This window comes from Physcomitrium patens, chromosome 6 (assembly GCF_059467195.1).
Source record: "Physcomitrium patens ecotype Gransden chromosome 6, ASM5946719v1, whole genome shotgun sequence".
Lineage (NCBI taxonomy): Eukaryota > Viridiplantae > Streptophyta > Bryopsida > Funariales > Funariaceae > Physcomitrium > Physcomitrium patens.
The window spans coordinates 8,305,796-8,332,550 of record NC_143415.1 but is presented as its reverse complement, the minus strand read 5'-3'; the positions used below and the strand labels follow the sequence as shown (position 1 = coordinate 8,332,550).

General features: G+C 35.5%; 1 protein-coding gene across 6 annotated transcripts; it reads left to right on the top strand.

The window, feature by feature from the left end:
• The first annotated feature begins 22,505 nt into the window (after positions 1-22,505).
• Positions 22,506-25,855, top strand: LOC112284036 (karrikin insensitive 2 receptor CA). Of its 6 annotated transcripts, none has more exons than XM_024523534.3 (5): positions 22,506-23,243; positions 23,807-23,927; positions 24,241-24,750; positions 24,878-25,121; positions 25,232-25,855. In XM_024523534.3, the coding sequence occupies exons 3-5, from the start codon at positions 24,374-24,376 to the stop codon at positions 25,424-25,426; spliced, it is 816 nt and encodes a 271-aa protein (XP_024379302.1). In that variant the 5' UTR covers positions 22,506-23,243; positions 23,807-23,927; positions 24,241-24,373; the 3' UTR covers positions 25,427-25,855. The 6 variants fall into 6 exon arrangements, with proteins under 6 accessions (XP_024379302.1, XP_024379299.1, XP_024379300.1 ...); XM_024523531.3 differs by having other exon boundaries at positions 22,868-23,243; positions 23,752-23,927; XM_024523532.3 differs by lacking the exon at positions 22,506-23,243 and adding an exon at positions 23,246-23,477.
• The last annotated feature ends 900 nt before the right edge of the window (positions 25,856-26,755 follow it).

The window sequence follows — 26,755 nt, the reverse complement described above, 5'->3', positions numbered from 1 at the left end:
TTAGAAACGTGGTCAACAAGTTGGCCATGTGCCACACATGTTGTTAGATTGAAGACTAAGCTAACTATGTGGCCCACATGTAGAAAAACTTGTCTTGTAAGTCAAGGCATGTATCTTACAAAGTCAACACATATTGGAGGTCCTATAGAATGTCGCCACGTAGCTCCTAGTTAGATAGTATATATAGAGACAAGAGTGAAGCCTTCTTCACTCTTGTCAATTCTTTTTTTGCTTCCAATCTAGTTTCATGGATCTCTAGTTTTCTTGGCTTTTGATAATAGCCATTCCAATTTCTTTCTTAATATATATATCAAGTTATTTCTATTTTATCATCTTTCTTTGAGAGAAGTCTCACTTATTATTTGTCTTTATCATATTCTTGTCCTTGATAGATTTACATTAGTACAGTTATAATATCAGAGCTTTGTCTAATCTTGATTAATAGTAGATTATCCCTTTTTCTTGATATGACATAAGCATATTAGAAGTTGCGGATTACCTTCTTCTAAACTGATATTGTCCTTAGTATTTTCTTTATTCTCAAGTCCTTTCTTCTATTTGTCTTGAGTAATATTAGACATCTTCTATTTTCTAAGTGTTATCATGGTAGAATTTACTGAAATGAAGAGTGCAATGGCACAAATGCAAGAACAATTGAGGGAGTTAATGCTTGCGATGCATCAACTCAATTTACCACTACAAGGAGCAAGAAGATTAGCAGGAAGTGAAGATATAGAAATGATTAGAGTTGCTTCAACATCTACACCAAATCATGTCCCTTCTACTATGGTGGAACGCCCTTCTAGTGTTAGAGAACTAAGAATTGTTCTATCGGACAAGTTTGATGGTACCAGATCAAAGTTTAGAGGATTTATCAATCAAGTACAACTTGTGATTGAACTTCAATCCCAAAGCTATCCAACTCCAGGATCGCAAGTTAGATAAATTGGTATGCTTCTTTCAGATTCAACATTATCATGATTTTCATCTTTTCTTGAACAACAAGATCCAATATTAGATAATCTAGAGGTTTTTTTTGGCGGAGTTTTGATCCATGTATAGAGAACATAATACAATTCATATTGCAACCAATAAGATCTATATTTTACAACAAAGCAATCGATCAATAACATTGTATATTTTACAATTTCGACAACTTGCAACTGATATCAAGTGAGATGATGCTGCACTTATTAGCCAATTTCTCTACGGATTATAATGTGAGGTAAAAAAGTTAATGCTCAACTTACCTGATCCTCAAACATTGAATCAAGCAATTGACTTTGCTGTGAAGTGTGACAATCGCCTTTTTGAATTTTGATCTGAGAACCGTACAAGTGGACCTCAACGTTACTATAATTCAATTGCAATATCAACACCTCTTCAACACATACATTCAAAAGTAGAAGATATTCAAATTGATGCAATACGTTTCAAACCTCTTACTAAGCAAGAAAAGACTCGTTATTGTTAAGAATGATTGTGCTTATATTCTGGAGAACCTAAGCACACTGCTCAACATTGCCCAAAGAAGTAACGCAACCATAAAATGAGGAGTACGGCGATCAAAGGAGATAGCATGTTGGAAAACAAATTTGTCCAGTTATAATAGACACCATGTAGTTGAAACCTTATACAACACCTAGTGAAGGTCCTATCTTCTACTCAGAATCCTCTCCATGTTTAACGATAAATGTTATTCAAGAACCTAAACATTACAAAGCCTCTACCTTACTAGATTCAAGAGCCTCAACATATTTCTAAGATGAAGAATTTGCTTAAAGACATAGCATATTTTTAGTAAAGAAAACGAAACCTATTCATGTAGAAGTCATAGATGGTCGTTTGTTGTCTTTAGGAGAGGTTATTCATAAAATCTTTCTTATAGAAATAGCAACTAATGGTTATAGTAGCTTTGTAATATTTAATATCATTAGATTTTCTTCTAATCCAATCATTTTAGGTTTATCATGGCTAAAAAAATATAACCCTAAAATAGATTGGACTTCTCGTAGTCTTGACTTTTGTGAAAGTATAACTAAGAGTATAGTTAATCAAGTAGAGTGTCATAAGTCTAGTATAATTAAATCTATATTTATAGGTACAAGTGCTTTCTTGCATGCTGCAAAAGAAAGATCACCTTATGTCATTTATGCCACACTTGTTTCTCGTAGTGGAAAGACTTCAAGTGGCATTCTAAGCCAATATCAAGATTTTCAAGATGTATTTGAGAAAAAGAATGCGGATACTCTTTTAGAACATCGTTCCTATGATTGCTCAATTGACTTTCAAGAAAGAGCACAACTGCCATTTGGACCAATCTATAATTTATCTCAAAATATGTTAGCTGAATTCAATGAGTATATTGAAGAAAATTTGGCCAAAAATATCACACGCCATTCCAAATCTCTACTAGGAGCTTCAATTTTATTTGTGAAGAAAAAAGACGGATCATTACGGATGTATGTCGATTATCGAGGACTCAACAAAATCACTATCAAAAATAAGTATCCACTACTTTTAATATCTGGATTCCTTAATCAGTTGAATCAAGCTATGATCTATACAAAAATAGATCTACAAGGAGCATATAATTTGGTATACATCAAAGAAGGAGATGAATGGAAGACTACGTTTCGAACAAGGTATGGACATTTCAAATACAATATCATGCCTTTTGGACTTACAAATGCACCAACAGCATTCCAACATCTAATGAATGATGTCTTTTGAAAGTTTTTAGATGATTTTGTTGTCTGTTACTTATATGATATCTTAATCTATTTTAAGAATTGAGAAGAATATGAACTTCATGTTCTACAAGTATTTTAAAAACTAAGAGATGGAGGACTCTATGCTAAGATAGAAAAGTATATATTTTACACTACTCAAGTCGACTTTTTAGGATATATCATTTCAAATGATGGACTTAAGATGGATCCTAAGAAAGTTCAAACTATTATGGATTGGAAGATCTTAAAAATGCTAAGAGATGTCCAATACTTTTTGGGATTTGCCAACTACTATCGGATCTTCATCAGAGACTTCTCTCAAGTTGCAGCTCCACTTACATGTTTGACTTGTAAAGACAAACTTCAATGGAATCAAGAAGCAAAAGTAGGATTTGAAGCTTTGAAGACAGCCTTTATTTTGCACCAATCTTGTATCGCATCAATTTTTCTAAGCCATTTTTTATGAAAACAGATACACCAGACTTTGCTTTGGGTGCCATATTATCACAAATAGAAATAGATGATAAACTTCACCCAATAGCTTTTCATTCCAGAAAATTTTCAGCAATCGAGATCAACTATAATATCCACGACAAAGAACTTCTTACAATCGTGGATTTGTTTTAAGAATGGCACCATTATCTAGATGGTGCTTCTAGCCCAATCACAATATATACAAATCACAAGAACCTCGAATATTTTATATCAGCATGTGTTTTGAATCGTCGCCAAGCCCGTTGAAGTATGTCTTTGTTAAGATTCGAATTCAAGATCACTTATCAACCAAAAAAACAACAAGGTTTGTCAGATGCACTCTCTAGATGATCTTATCTTGTACCAAAGGAAGGAGATGCTACTTTTGATCAACAACGAACAATTCTCTTGAAGCCAAAGTATCTTCATCTTCGAGCAATGAAATCAACACTAACTATTGATTCAACTTTCATTAAGCAAGTTCAGTCAAGTATGTCTTTTGATCTTCTTATTTGTGATATTAAGGAAAATCTTTTGAAGTCTCATGATACTTCCAAGTTTGAATTCAAAAAGAATCTACTATATTTTGAGGATGCCTATATGTTCCAAAAGGTAAAGCTCTATTACGTATTCTTCAAGCTTGTCATGACTTTCCAACAACACAGGTGAAGAAATAGGTAAACTCTTTCTTGACAATATCTATCGCTTTGATGGATTATCTAGGGATATTATATTAGATAAGGGAAATCAATTTATATCAAGATTTTACGGACACTTTTCATGATTCTAAAAGTGGATATAAAACTATCTTTGACATTCTATCCTCAAATTGATGGACAAACGAAGCATGTTAATTAAGTTTTGGAGCAGTATTTAAGATATATCATTAACTACCAACAAGATGATTGGACAACTCTTTTGCCATTGGCAGAGTTTGCTTACAATAACAGGGTACATTTTTCTACTAAACAAACATCTTTTTTTGCCAATTATGGTTATCATCCATGACTTGATACTTTTGACTTTTCAAAAGTTGATAATTCCGTTGCAAAAGATTTGACATTTCATTTGTTAGAGCTACATGCAACGATGAAGGCGCATCTAAAAGAAGCTTAAGAACAACAAAAGGTCAATGTAGATGTCTATGAAAAGGAACAACCACCATTCTACATGGATGATAAGATATGATTACTTCATTGCAATATCAAGACCACTCGTCCTTGTGACAAGTTGGACTATCGAAGGCTTGAGCCATTTTCTATTTCTGCACAAATCAATCTAGTTGCATATCATTTATACCTATCAAAGTCAATGAAAATCCATCTAGTATTCCACGTGTCTCTTCTTGAACCATACAAGACAATGGAAATACCAAGAAGAAGACAAGTTCTACCTCTTCCTATAGAAGTGGACAATAATGAAGGGTTTGAAGTTGAAGAAGTCTTAGATTCAAGGTGGTGCCAAAATAAATTAAAATATCTTATCATTTGGTGCGGTAATAATATTAGTGAACGCACATGAGAGCCAATAAAAAAACTTCTAAATGCAACAAAGGTGGTGGAGGCTTTTCATCGACGACATCTATCAAAATCAAGATGAAAACCTTCTTTATAAAAGAAATAAGATCTAAGCAAGATAACATTCTACTTTCAATCCTTGTTTGTAGCTTCTTTATAGTTGTGACGTTGTCGTATTGTAAATGCTTTCAGTATGTAAAAATTAGTTAAAACATATTATATATTAATAAATCTAGATGTGTATTAGAGTGGCTAGTAGATTAAATTAAAAAGAGTTGGTATAAGAAACTTTACTTTGTTTCCTTACTTATTTTGATTTTGACATTAAAAAAAAATATAGGACCTAAATGTTTAGTATGAAGCCTTAGGAGAAGGTAGAAGCCTAAGGATGGAAATCTAAACTAGTAGGAGGCTAATTGAGAGGGATGAAAGTAAGGCATAGTCGGATGAAGGCAAGGAATAGAGAACTTCATCCCTATTGGTCGAATACCATGTCCAATGGGCTTTGAGGAGGTTGCCTATGACCATAACAAGGATTTTGGTGACTTCAAAGAAGGCATTTGGAAATTAGAAGTTAGGATTGTAAATTTTAGGATTTGGAATAAAATTTGTGTTGAAAAATTAGAGGATTTAAAGTTAGGGTGAAGAAGTTATAGCCGTTTGAAGTTAAGGTATTAATTTAAGACATATTGTTACTCTTTTGAAGATACGAGGAGATTTACAGCAGCTTTTGAAGATCAAAAGGTGTGAATGGAATGGCGATGTTAAAGCCTACATCTTTCATAAAAGAAGTATTACTTTTAGAGTATATATAAAGGAGTTATAAAGAGTTGAAGGCGGCGCTTCCAAATCAAAGGCAGTAAGTGAGTGGTTATGTTTATTGTAATGGATGGAGCCATAACTTGAGTTTTCGGACAAATTTTTGGCTCAAACTTTTTGGAGAATGTAAAATTTTGTTTTAAAAAGCTATAAATATAAATTTCGTGGTATTTGAGCTTATTATTTGTGAGATATAAAGAAAATTGCACATGGGTGTATAAAGACAAGGGTTTGAAGCAACTATTAGGGTTTTCAAGATATCTCAAGTTCTACAATGAATTTGCAATTGAAATTTGTTATAGTAGTGAATAAAAATATATCAGTACCTCATGTACAATTTGAGTTTGTTTGGACGGTCGGATTAGGAGATATGAGCTGTTGAAGTTCGAAAAAAATTTCACATAAGGATATACAAGGTTTTAGAGGATTTTATCATATTTTGGTGTTGTTGGTTACTTGAGGCTTGTGTATTTGGTGTAATTGCTCAAAAAGGGAAATTTTATCTATAAACTTAGGGATTTCTTTATTTTCAATCTTGATTGAATGATTAGTGATAGCCAAAAGCCTAGGGTTTTCTTGAGGCAAACTCTCTCTATTCCTACAATGCTCAAGAGGTGGAGAACCAACAACCCGTGGATTCGAGTTAAGAGCCTTCGTTTGCTAACCTATTGGATGAGATATTACAATTGTCACAACCATTAAGACAATGCAATCGAGATGAAGATCTTCAAGAACGATATGTTCTTTCTGGAATAGATGGCGAGATACAATGCGTTTGGTATCACGACCTTGGAAGGGACTCCCAATGTTTGGTGGTTTTAGTAGAGATAGGAACAACTCCTGACGGTGTTCCAAATGTTTTATTCGAAGGAAGTTATGAAAGTCTCAACAATGATCAAATAACTGAGTGGTCTTTTTGCCCTGACATGAGACACTACTGATGGTTGAGAGGCCCTATCGATCATCTTCAAAGAGAATAAATATCAGAGTATGTGGTGAATACAATTTGTCGCATCATAGATTTCTTCAACATATGATGACTGCTCCTCGTAGAACTCATTTCTAGATGAGGGGAGTAATGTCAAGGTATTGTATTATGTGCTATCTTGCTTAAGAATGAAACAGACATGTGGTTGTAGAAGATAAAACAATGTTTTGCAAGTATCTAAGTAGTCTAGTGGATTTCAAACATCTAAATACAACCTATTTCGGATTTCAATGTAAAAGCTTAATCCCAATACAAAATACTTAATAATACTATTTTTAATAACTTCAAGCTATTATAAGTATAAATTCTTTTGTTACTTTATTATTTTTATTTTATTATTATTATTATTAATTATTAATTTTTTAATTTTTAAACCTTAACCCTAGACAGTGAGCTTCAGCAAGCTATTATTCTCAATCTGACCGTCCGATTGTTATAAAACTTCTACCACTAGTGTCTTTACAAGTCTTCTAAATGCTCAAGAAGTTTCAATCCATTTCAACTTATAGATTGTAAGAAAATGCAATAAATCTACACTGATGTCTCTTGATCGCTGCCTAGAAAGTTGATGATGAACTTTGAATTGCTATTTCTCCTCATCCAATTGTTAATTCTCATTCAAACTTTGTATGCAGCTTTGCCTTTAAGTTTCCAATTTACTATGCCAAAATTTACCTTATTCTAGCTAATATTTCTCTAGATATTATAAAAACCCTAAACAACCCTAATCTGCCAACTTTTGATACCTCTTTACACTAATGATCAAATATCCTCTATCCATACCATTATATTATTACAAAATTTTGCATACACTTGGCATACTCAACCATCTAGATATCTCTTAAATTTCAACTACAGATATTTCTCCAATTTTACAAAACAGTCAAGAGTACTAGCTTTAACTTTATTGCAAAAAATCCAAATCACCAATACAAACACTGATTTTGAACAACGATTGCAAAGTCCTTCTAAATCCTATGAAACTTTGTCTTATACCTTTAGAAGGAGCTTGAAGCTAGCTCTTCAATTCCAAATCCCGATCTTCGAATGCCCCCTTTTTTTACTTTTACTTTTACTTTTACTTTTTTTTTTTTTTTTTTTAATATTTCGTGAGGTCTCCTATTCTTCCGCCCTAGACTCCGAATTAGAATAGCAGATCGCGCTCCCATGGAATTCTCGCCTTTGAGAGGATCTTTCCATGGAAAGGATATTTCTCCAAAATGGCATAGAGAACGGAACAGCTTGAAATGGAATCAAAGCTTCCGTAATTGAGACCTCATTGGGTTGCCCAACCGAGTCAGGTCTCATATTGAATAAGAGGCCCATAACAGGACCTGGATTGGATGTCCTTATAATCGAGTCAAATTGGTCCTTCGTATCAAGCTCACTCAAATGTTGAATTGATCCTTTCTCCTTTTGTCGACTCCTAGTAAGAACGGCTTGGACACATTCCACCTAATTTAAAGGAGAATTATTAGGGACATAGTCCATAGAACCTTCTAGAGATAAGTTTCTAGAATCTTCTAGAAGCAAGTCTCTAGAACCTTCTAGAAGCTTCCTAGTTGGTAGAAGTTGCTTGAGAAGCTTCCTAAATAGGAGTATATATTAGAATCGAGGTTGAAGAGTTCTTCAGTCTCAACAACACATCTCTTGGAGCTCTAGCTCACCTCTCTGGTGTTGTTCTTGTATTCATCTGATTAATCTAGTTCTTGCCAGTTCTTCTTAAACTTCTTCTTAGATCTCGAGCCTGTATTTCTGTGTCCGTGACAAATTGTCGAGACTGAACTCACTTCACATATCAGAGCTAGTTTCTTCCTTGTTAGAGTGTGGATTACTCCTCAGCTTGGAAGTGTAGTAGCATTTTAGAGGTTGCGAATTACTCTCTTCTAAACTGATACTTCTTTTGTTACAATATTGGAGTCTTATTCTTCTTGAAGAGAGTGGATTATCCCTTTTCTTGAAACTCTTAAGGTATTTTAGAGGTTGCGGAGTACCCTCCTCTAAACCAATATTGTCTTCTTGTAAAGTCATTTTTGTCCCTCTCATAGAATGGCCGGAGGCCAAGTCATTAGTATGACAGAAAGTTCGGAGTCCAAGTTGAATGCTATCATGAATGCCCTCGCTACGTTATCGCAAAGAACTGTAGAGATTGAAGGAGTCATGGCAAGGCTTCATAATGATAGAGCATCTGGGATGGCACAATCTAGGTTGTACCAACCTCAAACTTCTGCACTTGGAGAAGCAACTTTGCCTTAGGTTCGACAAGCACCGCTGCTTCTACAACATAAAGAGCCTCAAGTTAGCCTTCCGGACAAGTTCGATGGTACGCGTTCCAAGTTTTCAAGATTCGTCAACCAAATCAAGTTCATAACAGTTTTAAAGCCCGAACGCTACCCAACAGAGGAGTCACGTGTTGGGCTTATTGGAACCTTACTTACATGGTAAGCTCTATCATGTTTTGCTCATTTGTTTGAGAAACGATTGTCCATACTAAATAACTTTGAAACCTTTTTGGAGGCATTTGCAGAAGCATTTGGTGAACATGACAAGGTTTGATGGGCTACAACAAAGATCAAGTCACTATGACAAGGGATGCGCTCTACATCAGTCTATGCATCGGATTTCAGGCAATTAGCATGCGACATCAATTGGGATAAAGAAGCATTGATGAGTCAATTTTATTGGGGTTTAAGAGATGATGTGAAGGATTTATTGTTAACTCTTCCTGATTCGCAAACGCTCAACGAAGCTATTATCCAAGCTGTGAAGTGCAATAATCGCCTATTTCAATGCCGCCAAGACCAACGTTCAAGACAACATACAATTCGCCATGCCTCAACTATGTCGGCAAGCAGCGTGAAATCACATTCAGAGGTAGAAGACATGCAAATTGATGCGATACGTGTCAAATCCCTTACTCTAGAAAAAAAAAAAGTGGCGTATGGAAGAAGGTCTATGCTTGTATTGCGGTGAAGAAGGCTACAAAGTTGGAAACTGCCCCAAGAAGCAAAATCGACGTATTGTCAGGACTAAAGGCACGTTTGTTCAGGAAAACGAGGATGCTCACGCACAATAGGAACCGTGCAGTTGGACAGTGAAATATTGCAACAACAACCAGTTTCGTTTCTTTCCGCTCAACCTGCCCTTTGCTTTACAATCTTTTTGTTTATTGGCCCTCAGAAACTAAGAACCTTAGCATTATTAGATTTTAGAGCATCTGCTTGTTTCTTAGATGAAGAATTTGCAAAGCGTCATAAGATCCCTTTAGTACAAAAATCCAAACCTGTTCACGTTGAGGTCATAGATGGGCGACCTTTATTGTCTGGTAGTATCACCCATGAATCAGAATCTATAGAAGTGACGTTTAAGGGCCATAGTAGTCATATTATTTTCAATATTATTAGAACTCCATCAAATCTTGTTATTCTTGGTCTTTCTTGGTTAGAAAGCAAAATCCATCCAAAGATTGGAGGTTGCGGAAGATGACCTTTCCCACAAAACCACCCAAGAGCAAGCCTAGTAGAAAACCCCGAATAGATAAATCCTTATTCAATAGAGTAAGAGCGTTTATAAGATCGTCCAAGGAAGGCACACCATTTGTCATTTATGTGGCTCCAACTACCAGAGAGAAGATCTCGACAGCAAGTATACCGGAGTAATATAAGGATTTTAAAGACGTGTTTTAAAAGAAGAATGCCGACATGCTACCGGAACACCGACCATATGATTGCACCATAGACTTGCAGGAAGGAGCATAACTGCCTTTTGGCCAAATCTACAATCTATCGCAGACGGAGTTGGCGAAATTATGGAAGTACATCGATGAGAATCTAGCCAAAAACTTCATTTGTCATTCAAAATCGTCAACTGGAGCACCCATCTTATTTGTGAAGAAGAAAGATGGCTCGTTGCGGATGTGCGTAGACTATCGAGGCCTCAACAAGGTAACAAAGAAGAATCGTTACCTGTTACCCTTGATTTTTGGTCTCTTAGAACAACTTGGACGTACAAGGATCTTTACAAAAATTGATCTAAGAGGAGCTTACAACCTCGTACGAATCAAGGAAGGAGATGAGTAGAAGACATCGTTCCGTATAAGGTATGGCCATTTTGAGTATAATGTCATGCCTTTTGGTCTTACCAATGCTCCAGTGATCTTTCAACATATGATGAATGACATTTTTTGGGAGCACCTTGACGATTTTGTTGTCATCTATTTGGATGATATTTTGATATTCTCCAAAAACGAGGAAGAGCATGAAAAGCACGTTCGTTTGGTCTTAGAGAAACTACGCGAGCGAGGACTATATATCAAGTTGGAGAAGTGTTTATTTCACCAAATGGAGATGGAGTTTTTGGAGTTCGTTGCGACTACGGAAGGCTTGAAGATGGATCCCAAGAAGGTGGAAGCAATCGTGTCTTGGGAGGTTCCGAAGACAGTTAGAGATGTACAATGCTTTCTTGGTTTTGCTAACTTCTATCGGATCTTCATTAAGAATTACTCTCAAGTTGCTGCTCTTCTCACTCGGTTGACATGCAAGGATAAGCTGGAATGGGGACCTCTAGCGGAGAAGGCGTTTCAAGCCCTGAAGACCGCATTTACTACGGCTCCAATCTTGGTACATCCAGACTTTACAAAGGCCTTTTATTTAGAAACTGATGCTTCGGATTTTGCTTTGGGAGCTGTACTTTTACAAATGGGAGAAGACAAGAAGCTCCATCCGATTGCATTCTATTCTCGAAAGTTCTCTGCTGTTGAAATTAATTATGAGATCCACGATAAGAAACTTCTTGCTATAGTGGATTCTTTCCAGAATGGCGTTATTTTTTTGAAGGAGCTGCACACCCAGTGACCGTATACACAGATCACAAGAATTTGGAATATTTCATATCGGCTCAAGTTCTAAATCGACGTCAAGTTTGGTGGAATATGTTGCTATCTAGGTTCGATTTTGTTATCACTTATCGACCTTGAAAGTAGCAAGGACTATCTAATGTCTTATCGAGGAGATCGTATCTTATACCAAAGGCTGAAGAAGTAGTGTTTGATCAACAATGTATGATGTGGTTAAAGCTAGAGTAATTTTGGCTTTGCGCTACTATTGTACCAATTAATGCTGACTTCTTGAATCAAGTATGTGCTATGACCATTGAAGATTCAGTAGCCATTGATATCAAGCAGCGTGCCAATGACGACAAGTTCAAGGTGGAGGGAGATCTTTTATACTTTGAAGAGCGGTTGTATATTCCAAAAGAACCAACATGACTCCGAGTTCTTCAATCTCACCACGTTTTCTAGTTGTGGGACATTTTGGATTCAACAAGACCTTGGAGCTTATTTCTCGAGATTTTTGGTGGCTCCAAATGTGAAAGGATGTGAAAGTTTTTCTCCTCTCTTGTGACATCTGTTCAAGATCCAAGAATCCTCGGCATTGCCCTTATGAATTCCTACAGCCATTATCGATTCCACGTTGACCATGGTCTTCAGTTTCTATGGACTTCATCATAGACCTTCCATCATCTAACTCATTTGACAACATCTTTGTCATGGTAGATCGGCTTACAAAGTTGGCGTACTTTGTCCCTTGCAAGAAAACATCATCCAGTGAAGTCATAGCAAGGCTCTTTCTCGATAATGTGTATCGATATCATGGACTACCAGATGATATTGTATCAAATCAAGGAATCCAGTTCGTATCAAAGTTTTGGAGATCTCTCTTTGAGATACTGAAGGTGGATATCAAGCTTTCTTTGGCTTTTCATCCTTAAACTGATAGCCAAACGGAACGGGTGAACGAAGTCTTGGAACAATACTTATGATGCAGCATCAACTATCCGCAAGACGATTGGACCGCATATTTGTCGCTAGCCGAGTTTGCATATAACAACACCCTCCATGCGTCGACTCAATACACACCATTCTTTTCTAACTATGGATATCATCCGAAGCTTGATTTATTGAGTCTGTCATCAAATAACAATCCAGCAGTTGAAGGATTTGTGAAACAACTATCAGAGCTTTAAAATACGTTGAAGCTTCAATTACAATCCGCACAAGAATCCTACAAGGTGTCTACAGATAGATTTCAGAATTAAGCACCTACTTTCAAAATTGGAGGTAAAGCAATGTCCACCACCTAGTATTGAAATTGAGAACCAAGAGGAATACGAGGTTGAAAAGGTGCTGGATTTACGACGAAGGTGAGGTAAGTTGGAGTATCTTATTGATTGGTGCGACTATGATATTAATGAGCGAACGTGAGAGCCAGTTGAAAATCTTGCCAATGCGCCACAAAAGGTACAAGAGTTTCATCAACAACATCCTCATAAACCTAAGGTGGTTCGATGATAGCTTCTTTCTGAATCTTGCTCACCCAAGAATATAAGAAAGGGGGAGAGCACCACCAAAATTCATAGTTGATGTAGTTATTTTCTTCAAGATAAAGTAGAATTTTTTCAGTAGCCATAGTTTGGTCTTTTGATATGGATAGCCAAGAGATAGATACTATGCCAGTCAGATTATCTCAATCGACTAGGTCATGAAGGCCATCCCGAGATGAAGAATTACCTATACCATGATGACGATGGAGGATACCGAGTAACCAATCATTGGTGATTGTATTTGAGTTCGAGGCTGCTTACGATGGTCAGCCAAAAGGCGTGTTTGCAGGACAATTTCACAATGAGGACACGAAAGTTCATGCTTGATCAGAAGTCAAAGGCGTGGACTACTACCATTGGCTTCAAGGGCGAATGAACCACTTGTCTCGTGAACAACAGTTGGAGTTCATAGTAGACGTTATATGACAGATCTTCATTTTCATGCGTTGGTACTGATTAACAATAACATTGCTTCTCAGAGACCTCGAAGCGAAAAGAGGGGATGATGTTAGGGACATAGTCCTTAGAACCTTCTAGAGACAAGTTTCTAGAACTTTCTAGAAGCAAGTCTCTGGAACCTTCTAGAAGCTTCTTAGTTCGTAGAAGATGTTAGGAACATAGTTCTTAGAACCTTCTAGAGATAAGTTTCTAGAACCTTCTAGAAGCAAGTCTCTGGATCCTTCTAGAAGCTTCCTTGTTGGTAGAAGTTGCTTGAGAAGCTTCCTAAATAGGAGTATATATTAGAATCGAGGGTGAAGAGTTCTTCATTCTCGACAATACATCTCTTGGAGCTCTAGCTCACCTCTCTGGTGTTGTTCTTGTATTCATTTGATTAATCTAGTTCTTGCCAGTTCTTCTTGAACTTCTTGTTAGATCTCGAGCCTGTATTTCTGTATCCGTGACAAGAATCTTGAGGACCTTGATTTATCTCCTCAATTTTTTTCTTGACTTTGGATCTACTGATCTCGATTATTGAAATTGAATGGAGCATTACATTGCTGATAAGTATGCTCCGACTGCTTGCAATTCCCATACATTGACACGTAATCATGACTGGCTCTGGGATTGGGACATTTACTAGCATAATGACCAATCTATCTACAACGGAAACAACAAAGTGGTCTTCTTGTACCTCTATCAGGCATATTAGATGTCTCCACCAGTATATAAATACTAGGCTTGTTTCATGTGGAGTTAAAAAATGATCCTGGTTGTCCTGTTGGTACGGAAAGTACTTGGTTCGATGACGTTGGTAGAGCATATTGCTGATGTCACTTACGGTGGTGTAGCTTGCAATAAGGTGACATTAACTAGTCCCTGAATATTAGCACTAGAATTGGCCACTGTTTCTAACATCCAAGATGACTAAATATTAATAAAATCTTTTTCATTTATATTTTTATCATATAGTCGTATTACAACACGACAACGGACATATGCATGTAAGCCAATAATTACATGTATAAATAGGTAAAAGTAAATAAAAGTAGATAAAAATAAGTTAATTCTATAGTATTTGCTATAGAAGCTTCTTAGAAGCTTCATAAACACTGCTTTGATTTTATAGGTGTCTTTAATTGACTTTTTGGATTCAAAACGTGGTCAACAAGTTGGCCATGTGCTACACATGTTAGCTTGAAGACCAAGCTAACTATGTGGCCCACACGTAGAAAAACTTGCCTTGTAAGTCAAGGCATGTGTCCTACAAAATCAATACGTATTAGAGGTCCTATAGAATGTCGCCACATAGCTCATAAGTAGATAGTATATATAGAGATAAGAATGAAGCATTATTTATTTGGAGAATATTGTATCTTTAATGAAAAAAACTAAATTTGTTTATGCAAAAGTACTAAATGGTCATCCATTATCTTCAAGAAATATTACTAATAAAATCCTTCCTACAGATGTAATAACTAATGGTCATAGTAGCTTTATAATATTTAATATCATATTTAATATCATTAGATCTTCTTTTAACCTAATTATTTTTGGATTATTATAGCTAAAAAAATATAATCCTAAAATAGATTGAATTTCTTGTAGTCTTAGCTTTTTTAAAAGTATAACTAAGAATAAAGTTAATTAAATAGAAAATCAGAAGTTTAATGTAATTTAACTTATATTTGTAGGTGCAAGAGCTTTCTTATTTGCTGCAAAAGAAGAATTACCTTGTATCATTTATGCTAAACTTATTTCTAATGGTCAAAAGACTTCAAGTGGCATTTTAAATCAATATCAAGTTTTTAAACATGTATTTGAAAAATAGAATGTGAATACACTACTAGAACATTATTCCTATGATTGCTTAATTGACCTTTAAAAAACTCAGCCGTCTTTTGGACCAATTTATAATTTATCACAAAATGAATTTGCTGAACTTAAGAAGTATATTAAAGAAAATTTGACCAAGAACTTCATACGCCATTCCAAATCTTTAAGAAGAGCTCTAATTTTACTTGTGACAAAAAAAAAGATGGATCATAATGGATATGTACAATTTATTAAAGATTCAATAAAATCACCATTAAGAAAAGAACTTGTTACCTTTGATATCTAGACTTCTTAATCAAATTGAATCAAGCTAAGATCTATACAAAAATAGATCTACAAGGAGCATACAATCTAGCATGCTTAAAAAAAAAATTAAAAAAAATAAAAATAAAAATAAAAGACTATATTTTAAACAAGGTATGGACATTTTGAATATAACATCATGCTTTTTGAATTTACAAATGCACCAATAGTTTTCTAATATCTAATGAATGATATTTTTTGAGAGTTTTTAGAAGACTTTATTATTTTTTATCTAGATCACATCTTAATCTATTCTAAGAACATAGAAAAATCTGAACTTCATATTCATTGTGTGTTATAAAAACTAAGAGATGTGAGACTCTATGCCAAGCTAAAAAAAAGTGTATATTTTATACTACTCGAGTTGATTTCTTAAGATACATCATTTCAAATGATGGACTTATGATGGATCTTAAGAAAATTCAAATTATTATAAATTAGAAGATCTCAAAAACGATAAGAGATGTCTAATGTTTTTTGAAATTTGCCAATTACTACCAGATCTTTATTAAACATTTCTCTCAAGTTGCAACTCCACTTACTCATTTGACTTATAAAGACAAAATTCAATAGAATCTAGAAACAAAAGTAGAATTTGAAGCATTGAAGATAACCTTTATTTTTGCACCAATCTTATATTATGTCGAATTTTCTAATCTTTTTTTTTTATAGAAATACATGCATTAAACTTTTCTTTGAGTGTTATTTTATAATACATATAAAAAAAATAATAAACTTCATGTAATAGCTTTTCATTCAAGAAAATTTTTAACAACCAAGATTAACTATAAAGTTTATGACAAAAATATTCTTGCTGCTGTAGATTTGTTTCAAGAATGGTGCCATTATCTAAAAGGTACTTTTAATTTAGTCACTATTTATACTAATTACAAGAATCTTTAATTTTTTATGTCAGTACATGTTTTGAATCATTATCAAGCCCATTGGAGCATGTCTTTGTGAACATTTGATTTTAAGAACACTTATCAATCCAAAAAAAATAAGATTTATTAGACGTCCTTTCTAGATATTCTTATCTTGCACCAAAAGAAAGAGAAGTATGTTTATGTATTCTTTAAGTCCATCATGACTTTCCAACAGTTCGACATTTTAGAAACAATAAGACTTTAGAACTTATATCTAAAGATTTTTAGTGACCACAAATGTAGAAGTCAGTGAAATACTTTGTTTAATCATGTGATGTTTGTTCAAGGTCAAAAACTCCTTGTCATTGATCTTATGGACTTCTCCAACCATTATCTATTCTAAAACAACTATGGTTTTTTTTTTTCTATGGATTTTATCATGAACTTCCAGTCTCAGGTTCTTCTGACTTTCTATTTGTGATAGTAGATCATTTCACCAAAATGACACATTTTATACCATATACAAAAGCTATCACAAGTGAAGAAACAACCAAGCTTTTTCTTGATAACATCTATTGCTATCATGGATTACATAAGGATATTATATTGAATAGGGGAACTTGATTTATATCAAGATTTTGAATAACACTTTTTAAGATTTTAAAAGTGGACATTAAACTATCTTCACCATTCCATCTTCAAACTGATAGGCAAATAAAGCATGTAAATCAAGTTTTGAAGCTGTATTTGATGTGTACTATAAACTACCAACAAGATAATTGGACAACTCTTTTGTCATTAGCAAAGTTTATTTATAATAATACAATGCATTCTTCTATGCAATAAACACTTTTCTTTGCTAATTATGCTTATCATTTATAATTTGATGCTTATGACTTTTTAAAAGTTAATAGTCTTGTAGTAGAAGATTTTGCAAATCATTTATCTGAGCTATATACAACAATGTAGGTGCGACTAAAAGAGGCTTAAGAACAACAAAAGAACAACGCAAATGCTTATTGCAAAGAACAACTTCATTTCCATGTTGGTGATAAGTATAGTTACTTTGTCACAATATTAAAATTATTCACCCTTATAATAAGTTGGATTATTATAGACTTCAACCATTTTCTATTTGTGAATAAGTAAATCCAATGATTTATTGATTATATCTACTGGAGTTTATGAAAATCTATCCCGTATTTCATATATCTCTTTTAGAGTTATACAAGATAGTGAATATTTCAAAAAGAAGACAAATACCACCACTTCCTATAGAAGTAGATAATGATTAAGAATTTCAGGTGAAAGAAGTCTTAGACTTAAGATAGTATCAACATAGGTTGGAATATCTTATTTATTAGTATGAATATAATATTAATAAATATACATGGGAGCCAGCAAAAAATCTTACAAATGTAGCAAAGAAGGTCAAAACTTTTCATCAATGACATCCATCAAAACTAAAATGAAGGATAGCAAACCTTTGCTATAAATAAAATATAATTTAAAAAATTTTATATTCTACTTTCTATTTTTGTTTGTAATTTCTATAAAATTATAACATTAAAGAGATGGAAAATCAATAGCTAGTAGATTCAATTCAAGAGCCATCATTTATTGACTTATTGGATGAGACATTGTAATTATCACAACCTTCAAGATGACGTAATAGAGATGAAGACCTTGAAGAATGACATGTTCTTCTTTAAATAAATGACAAGATACAATTCATTTAGTTTTATGACTTGGGAATAGACTTTTGATATTTGGTAATTTTATTGGAGGTAGAAACAATTCTTGATGATATTATAAATGTTTTATTTGAAAGAAGTTATTAAGATTTTAACAATGATCAAATAACATGGTAGTCTTCTGATCCTAGAATGGGATATTACCAATAGCTAAGAGGACCTATCAATTTCCTTTAAAGAGAATAAAGATCAAAGTATGTAGCAAATATAATTTGCTGCATTTTAGACTTCCTCAGTATGTGATCATTGCTCCTTGTGGAACTTGTTCTTAGATGGCAGTAATATCATATATATATATATATATATATATATATTGTAATTATTACCTACGTAATATGAGTAAATAAAAATAGATTAGTTTTAAAAAAACTTCCTAGAAGCTTTCTATAAGCTTTTTAAACACTATTTTGACTTTACATATGTTTGTGGTTGATTGATAGGTTAGAAACTTGGTAAATAAGCTAACTTCATGCCACATGTATTGGTAGCTTGCAAAACAAGCTAATTATGTAGTATCTATATAAAAAACTTGCCTTGCAAGTTAAGATACGTATCACGAAAAGTCAACATGTTTTTGGATGTCTTATAGAACGTCGCCACATAGATCCTAAGAAAATAGTATATGTAGAGGTACAAGTAAAGCCTTCTTCATTCTTGTCAATTTGTTTCTTACTTCTAGTTTAGTTTCAAGAGTCTCTAGTTTCCTAATCTCTTGAAAATAGCCATTTTAATTTTTTTTTAATATACATACTTTTCTATTTTTATTTTATTATATTTTTTGAAAGAACTTTATTTAATTATTTGATCTCATTGAGTTTTGTCTTTGATAAAATGACATATCCACCTTGGATTTTTATTTCTATTAAGAATGATGACATTCCTTCTATGAAGTGAAATAAACTCTTGTTAATTGGGATTCTATTTTGATTACAAATATTTTGATTATCTAATAATTTTAATTATTCTTCCTAAATATTTAATTTATGTCCAACAAGTCTAATAACTTTTCAATTATGAGATAAAAAAATTCTTATTTTAGGTGATTTATTCTAGTTCATAACTATTAATTAATATATGAATTGATTATGTAAATTTTCTCTTAGTTCTTTATAAAAGAACTTAAGTTATGTGGCTAATTAAATTCAAACAACCATAAATAATAATATAAATACTTAAACAATTCACCAATACTACAACTAAAAGTAGAAATTTTTACATGATTGTTATTTTAATATTTTTAATATTAATTATTATCTAAATTTAAAACTTAATTTAAAAATAATTTTTTATTTGCAAGTGATTTTTTATCTAAGAATGATTTTTATATAAATAAAAATTCATCTACTTAAAATAAATTTTTATTCATCAAAATTCATCTAATTTGACCTAGCTTGAATTTAGAGGCAATAGATCTCCTTCTACAAAAATCAACACTTATACTATGCCTCGGCTCCAATATGATTGATTCTTAGTTTTTTAAAATCTATACTTCATCAACTTTCTAGAAAAATAATTCTTATCGCTTTATGGCTTGTGAACAATGAGGAAGAGCATTCCAAAATTAAGCTACCAAATTGTAAAGGCAAAACACCATACTTAACTATATCAAAGAACTTTATACAACCTTCAAATTTTAATATTTTTATGTCCAGAAAACTACAACTAAAATTGATATTTCTATCTAAAATTTCAAATGAGAACAATCAATCACTTATAAAATCTATAAAAAAATTCGCATGGCTTTGCCTATTAATAAAAGGAAAAAAGAGAGAAAGGGCTTGGCTGCCCAACCTTTTTATACAAGTGTTTGAAGCTCTAAGAATGGCAGCCAAATCTCTACTATTAAAATTCCATGAATTCAATCAAGTTCTATGGTTTACAAGGCCTCCTAGATCTAAATCCAATTTTAGGGCTAAAAGCCTTAATAACTATTCAATTAATATGTTTTTGATAAAATTAATACCACCATTGTATTCAAAATACATTTTTATTCCAAAATCGCTTCCTTGCTTGTCCAAATACTTGCAAAAATATAATACTTATGTAATTTTAAAGAATTATAATCCAAAGCAAATTGACTATTTAAATGCCAAAAGTTAGTTATCAATTGGTATTATAATTTTTTTAAAGAGCTTCTAAAAGTTGCAAAACCAAATTAAATTTGTTTTTTTTTAAAAGATCGTGGACTTTGAGAGATTATGATTCTAGTAATTTTTAGAGATTCTAGTAATTCTAAGAAGTTGAGAGAATGCTAAAAGTTAATGTTCTCCCTTGAGAATATAAGCTTGAACTTATTCAATAGAAGAAAAAAGAAAACAGAAGGAAGAAAAAAAGAATTAATAGAAATAAATAAAATAACTAAAAACTACAAATTCATACTAATGTAATCCTTCTTCCATGTGAAGGAATTTAATTTTAAGCCTTTAGGACTTACATATTATCTAGATTACTATAATTTTTCAATTTCTTAAATTAATACTAATTTTCCTTCATCTAGAATCCCCTAAACTATCCTTCACCTAATAATTACAATTTGGCATTCTTAATGCATCTTTTTGTTCTAAAACAACCATTGAATCAATTTAATGACTTATACCTTTGGTCATCTCAACCCCTTGATCATGTTCTGTAGTGACTTTTGGTTCTCAAGTCATCAACTATGTCTACCCCCAATTCATGGAATAGCTACAGAATATGGATCTTCCCTCTCTCAATAGCGGCTTTCTCACCTTGCAACCAGTCAAGGATTCATCTTCCAACCAGTCAAGGATTCATCTTCCAACCAGGGTAGGTACTTCTGTAGGCGTATGGGAGCGATCATACTAGAAGCCCTTCCGCATGGCGCGGGCTTAGCCAGGCCTTTCGTCTCACTAACTTGTAATTTAGTCTTTACTATCTTTTACTACCTTTTAACAGTCCGTCTCCCTCAGGCTGCATACAGCTGAGCGGTTGTACCATCTCCCACACGGCAATGGAAGTTATTTTCATTTGTGCCAGGAAAAGAAATAAAAATAAAAAATAAAAAATCTTGGTTCTCTTCTTATCTGCAAGAGATTACTCGGCATCCGTGCTTTGGTCGATCCATCTAGCTTTAATTCAAAATCACCCATATTCCAATCCCCTGCATTCTTCTGCATCATGTGTAGTTCCGCACTCGACGTGGTTTTGCGTCGTTCGCGAGTTCGACTGAGCACAACTTGATCAGTGGCGTCAGTGCAACTGTAGAAGAGGAGCTATTGGGATTTTCGAAGCCAGCAATCCAGGTTTGCAGATTGCTCCAAATCACCGTTCATTTCGCAGCACAACGCCTCGAAGGTCGCCGACACGACAAGTCATGATGGCCTGGTGCATCGACACGCCGCTAAGGTGGATGAATAAAGATGAAATTATTCGGTGGAAATTTGTGACATCTTTTTCATCCTCATGGATTAGGACAATGTTTTGTTGTTGATTCCGACGTGGAACAGTCTTGTGAGTTCATGCGAAGTTAAACGCGGGAAAATTCTCAGACATATATTCTATTTGAGTTATAATGAAAATTACAATCTTAGATCCGATGATAGTTGGATTATTGAATAAACTTAACAACAACAATTACCGTTTTTACAAAATATTTTGTGCAATTTTTGAAGCATATTCTATAAAAGACTTATTGATACATGAATTGTTTTTGAGGTAAATGGAATATAAAATGGAACCATCTTTGAATCTTGATTTAACTTCAAGTGTGCTTCTTGAAGAATCTTAATTATTTTAAACTTAAAACGTTGTTTCAAAATTAAATAATATTTATTAAAAAGAATTTTACATAATATATATATATATATATATATATATATATATTATATATTTCTCATTACTTCTAATAAATCCTTTGTGTGAAATTTGTGAAATTTTAGGATGTTGAATTAAATCTTGCTCCTAAATAATCTTAAAATTTTAAAATTAGAAAATTAATTTAAAGAAAAATTAATTTCCAAATAATATTTTTACTCAAATTTAAATATTTATAATTTTAATGCTATGTTGCAAGAATCATAAGACCTGTCATGTTTTGAAAATTCTTACTATGTTTTACTCGTTTTGATTTTTTTGATTTAAAACGAAAAGAAAAAAACTAAGCAAACTGGGTGTTTTGGATTTTCTTTATAAAAACTCGTATTTATACTCATCGACCTCCATTATACTAAAGATAAAAGACAATTATTTACGTCATTGAAAAATACATTGACAAAATGTAAGATTTTGTTTTTTTTGGGCTGCCCGCGGGACAGTCAGTTCTTAGCGGTTGCGGTCGCAGGGATGACCGGACAACGAGGTGTCGACTGTCCGAGCCAGTCCCTCTCCATGAGTGCGATATACTCGCCGAGTGTTTTGCTTACCGCGTTGTTCGATCGGGGCTTGGAGTAGGAATGCCGACCAAAGCCCTCACCGAGGTCGGTGATCTCTAGTGTGAACGGTTACGACCATGCTGATTCGATCAGATATTGGTGGCCCCTCAAAATTGTTGCTACTGCTCCTGGCGACGTTGCCTGTGCGGCCCACAACCTTCAATGGCAGCGACGACGACGACAACGTTGACGAAGACGAATTCCAAGGTCCGTGGCATCACATCCTTCGTCCCCCTCTCTCCGCCTTGAACATGGCCGCAGTAGGAACGAGGTACCAGAAACGAGGAAGTTAGCAACGCTAATTTAAGCGCAGCAATCTACGCGCCCATCCAGCTACTTCCGCGATTAGCAATGCAGTAACTCGACATCGAGAGGCGTGCAGGGATGCATTGGAGCCAGAACATACCCTGGTGGATGGGAATCGGGCTGATTTCACACTTGGGGTGGACATCTAGGCGTGATGGAGGGGGGCATGATGGTTCAATCTAAGTAGGGTGCCTCTGATTGACTTTCCGTGAGCAGTCCGATTGCGCGTTCTCGGGCCTGAGATGTGTGTAAATATGCACATCTGGAGCACGGCGAGTTGTACCTGAGAAGATACCCCTGCGAGGAGAGCCTGACCCACCAGGAATCCTCTGGAGGAGCCCACTTGTGCTGTTGAAGAGCCAAAAATGGGTGGAGGATGCTGTGGCGCAATACGATTCACTTCCGCGCAGCATATGAGCGGGCTTCTCGTTAGGAAGGGTGAGCTTTGTTTTTTATTTTTATTTTTCTTTCTTGACTTCGGCCCCCTGACTCGTAGCGCTTGCCAGGCTCATCTTCTCCCCTCAATTCCTTTTCTGCACTTTATCATCGCATCAGGATTTTGGTTTCGCATTTTCGTGGGTTGCTATCTTGTTCGAGGGCTTGTAGGAACTGGTCCGCTCCTTTCGATTGCATGTTCTTATTGTTGTAAATTCGATCACCAGATGAGTCAAGGTGAGCGGCTGGAGTCTTGCTTGCCGTGTGATTCCGGGAACTGAATCTTTTTTGTCTACACAATTGATGCAGTCGATGCGCACTCGTCGTGGATGTTGGATTCGTGCTTCTTGTTAGTGGAACTGCCCATCTGATAGCGTTGAATATAATTACACCCGCCTTTAGAAATCTTGTACAAGGATGCTGCACTTAATGCTGCAGTCGTTTCTCTAGATTTTTTCCCGTTCCTTCTTCTCGTGGGAGTTGTGATTGTTTGTTTGTGATGACGATGCAGGGTCGAGCATGTGGTTCTCAAGATCGAGAAAGATGTTGAAATGAGTGTTCGGCAGTGTATTCAGATACTGTAGGCTGGGATGGAGGCGGCAGAATGTACATCAGAGTTCGTTAAAAGTAGGAGAGTTGGTGAACGGCGGGGAGGAGCATTCGTCTAAGCTTGTATCAAGACATGAGGTACACGCAATGGTGTCCCTGTCATTTTCTTTTCCATCTCAGCTTTTTGATTTTCATGATACTTTCGGACTCAAAGCAAGAATTATGCTGTACCAAGGTGAACGAAACGAGCCATATATGTGGCCTCGATAAGACTGTTTCGTATGTTGTGAAGCGCCAGTTTGAATTACGACGCACCCGCGGACACTTTCAAAGCGGCAGTGCAACTTGCAAAAAATATATGCTCACCACTCTAGCCCAAGCAATTGGACAAAGCAGGGAAGTTGTACAGGCAACTGTGACGTTGTTTCACACATCCTTTTCTGTCGTGCAGGTCGGGTTGGGTCCGCTCAAATTTGGTATTTTACTAGGAGGGCGGAGTGTTCTCATTAATCAAGTCGTGGTGTGAGAGGCGGTGGCGAGTTTCCTGAAATTTAAGTACCCCGAAAGTGGCGATCGACTCATCAATGGAGGAAGGACCAACACTCTTGGAGGCACATAACGTCCGCGCTATTGGAATGGGCGAAGAGGTGGTGGTTCTGGGTCATGGGTTCGGCACGGATCAATCTGTGTGGAAGCACGTCATTCCACACCTTGTCGATGAGTACCGTGTAATCTTGTTTGATAACATGGGGGCTGGGACCACAGACCCCGAGTACTTCAGCTTCTCGAGATATTCAACACTTCACGGATACGCCGACGACCTTTTGTCTATTCTAGAGGAGCTCGAGGTTGAGTCTTGTATTTACGTTGGGCATTCTGTGTCTGGTATGGTTGGTTTTCTCGCATCGCTGGAGAGACCAGAGATTTTTTCGAAGATTATCACCATCTCGGCTTCACCAAGGTACAAAGACTCTCTAAATAGGGAATTTCCGTTTCTTATCAAGGAGTAGTTTATGTAAAGATTTGGTGATGGCTGTGTTGAAGGACGTTGATTAATTTCTGACCTTTCTGGGTGTGGGTCTGTTTAGGTATCTCAATGACATGGATTACTTTGGAGGCTTTGAACAGGATGACCTCAACCAACTGTTTGAAGCGATGCAATCGAATTTTGAGGCATGGGTCTCAGGATTCGCCCCGCTAGCTGTAGGAGCAGACATAGATTCCATGGCAGTTCAAGAGTTCGGACGGACTCTCTTCAACATTCGACCCGACATAGCCTTTAGTGTGGCGAAAACCATCTTCCAAAGTGATTTGCGAATAGTGCTACCAAACGTACTATTCCAACCCCGCTTCTTGTTTAAATAACCCATTGACATTTGCAGTTTGTAACTGATTGAAGCCTGTGAACCCTGATCTTACACTGCTTTCCTGAATTCCTGCAGGTCACCGTCCCTTGCCATATTCTGCAGAGCAGCAAGGACCTGGCAGTGCCCATAGTAGTAGCAGATTATCTCCATCACACTCTTGGAGGCCCTACGATTGTCGAGGTGTTGCAGACTGAGGGTCATTTGCCTCAGCTTAGTTCCCCCGAAATCGTCATCCCCGTGCTGAAACGCCACCTCGCAGGAAGTCTGTAAGCTTGTTGATCAGCATTGATGCATCGCAACTCGTAACCGGCGTGCCAGGAATCAATCTGAGAATTCCGATTCTGTGTGCAGATTAGGCGAATCAGATGTGCTGGTATGGGTAGTCTCTAGGGAGTCCCTCGACTCTATCAAACTTGAAGCTGAGTGTTGAGATCCATCACGTAAGATGTTTGTTAGTAGATTGAGATTTACTATTCATCAACTTACGGGCTCCGCAGATACTCTGCATAGATAGGACCACGGCTGCACATTGCGGATGCTAATTTTTCGTTCTGTGTAATACCCGACGGCACCAAGAACTGCCGACACACTTAGTTTTCGTGGGAGAGATTACTATTAAATTTATCACGAATTCTATACAGCAATGGTAATATATTCAGTAATGAGAACAATACCTAGTACCGTTTTGTTTTATATAAATATTTTGTGTCTGCTCAAAGTTAATCTAAGCTCAATATTGTGATAGAAGGTTTGACTGATTTCCCGAAAGAGTCATTCTCCTCCTTGTCTGCAGTTTTTGGAAAACTTAAGAACCAGATTTCGCAGCAAGGCTTTGAAATGATACAACCAACGTGAGGATAACGCGTGAAACGATCGTCCACTCTGCTGCTGTACTAACTTCTTTTAAAAAAATAGAAAGTATGTGACTGCTTCCTATTGATGTACACCAATCAAACGAATTGAAAATCAGAGGACATCTTGTTCAATTATGATCCGATGGTTACGGTTACTTAATCGCGGAATCAAATGTGCTGTCTGAAGGATATCCGTGTCGTGTCGTGTCGGTGTCGTGGTCCTCAATCCATCATTGGAGCCTCTCCGCCTTCTTCTGATTTCGTTACATTGAACGCAATCAACCTTTCTTCTTCTTCTCCTCCTTCTTCTTCTTCTTCTTCTTCTTCTTTTTTTTTTTTTTTTTTTTTTTTTACTGCATAAAAAACTACATTGAATGTCGCACATCGACGACGAGTGAGAACTGACAGTTGACGTCCCCCAACCTCGACCTCCTTCCATTGAGCTTCTGGCAGGAAACAGCCGCGGCACTGAACAGACATAAAGCACATCGTAAGTACAACTTGTGCCGAACAGATGAGATCATCCCTGACGGAAACAACACTACATTTCTTGCATGAGACAGCGGACTTGAGGCAGCGGGCTTCACTCTATCCCCGTCACGTCGAGTGTCCATACCCATGTCTTCCACAACACATGGAGAAGCATAGCAGTCAAGCAGCCGGTACAGCAAAATAATCGCAACACCACGGCAAGACTAACAAACACGCACCCGGATGCAAAAGGCCCCGCGGCGTTGCAGCATGA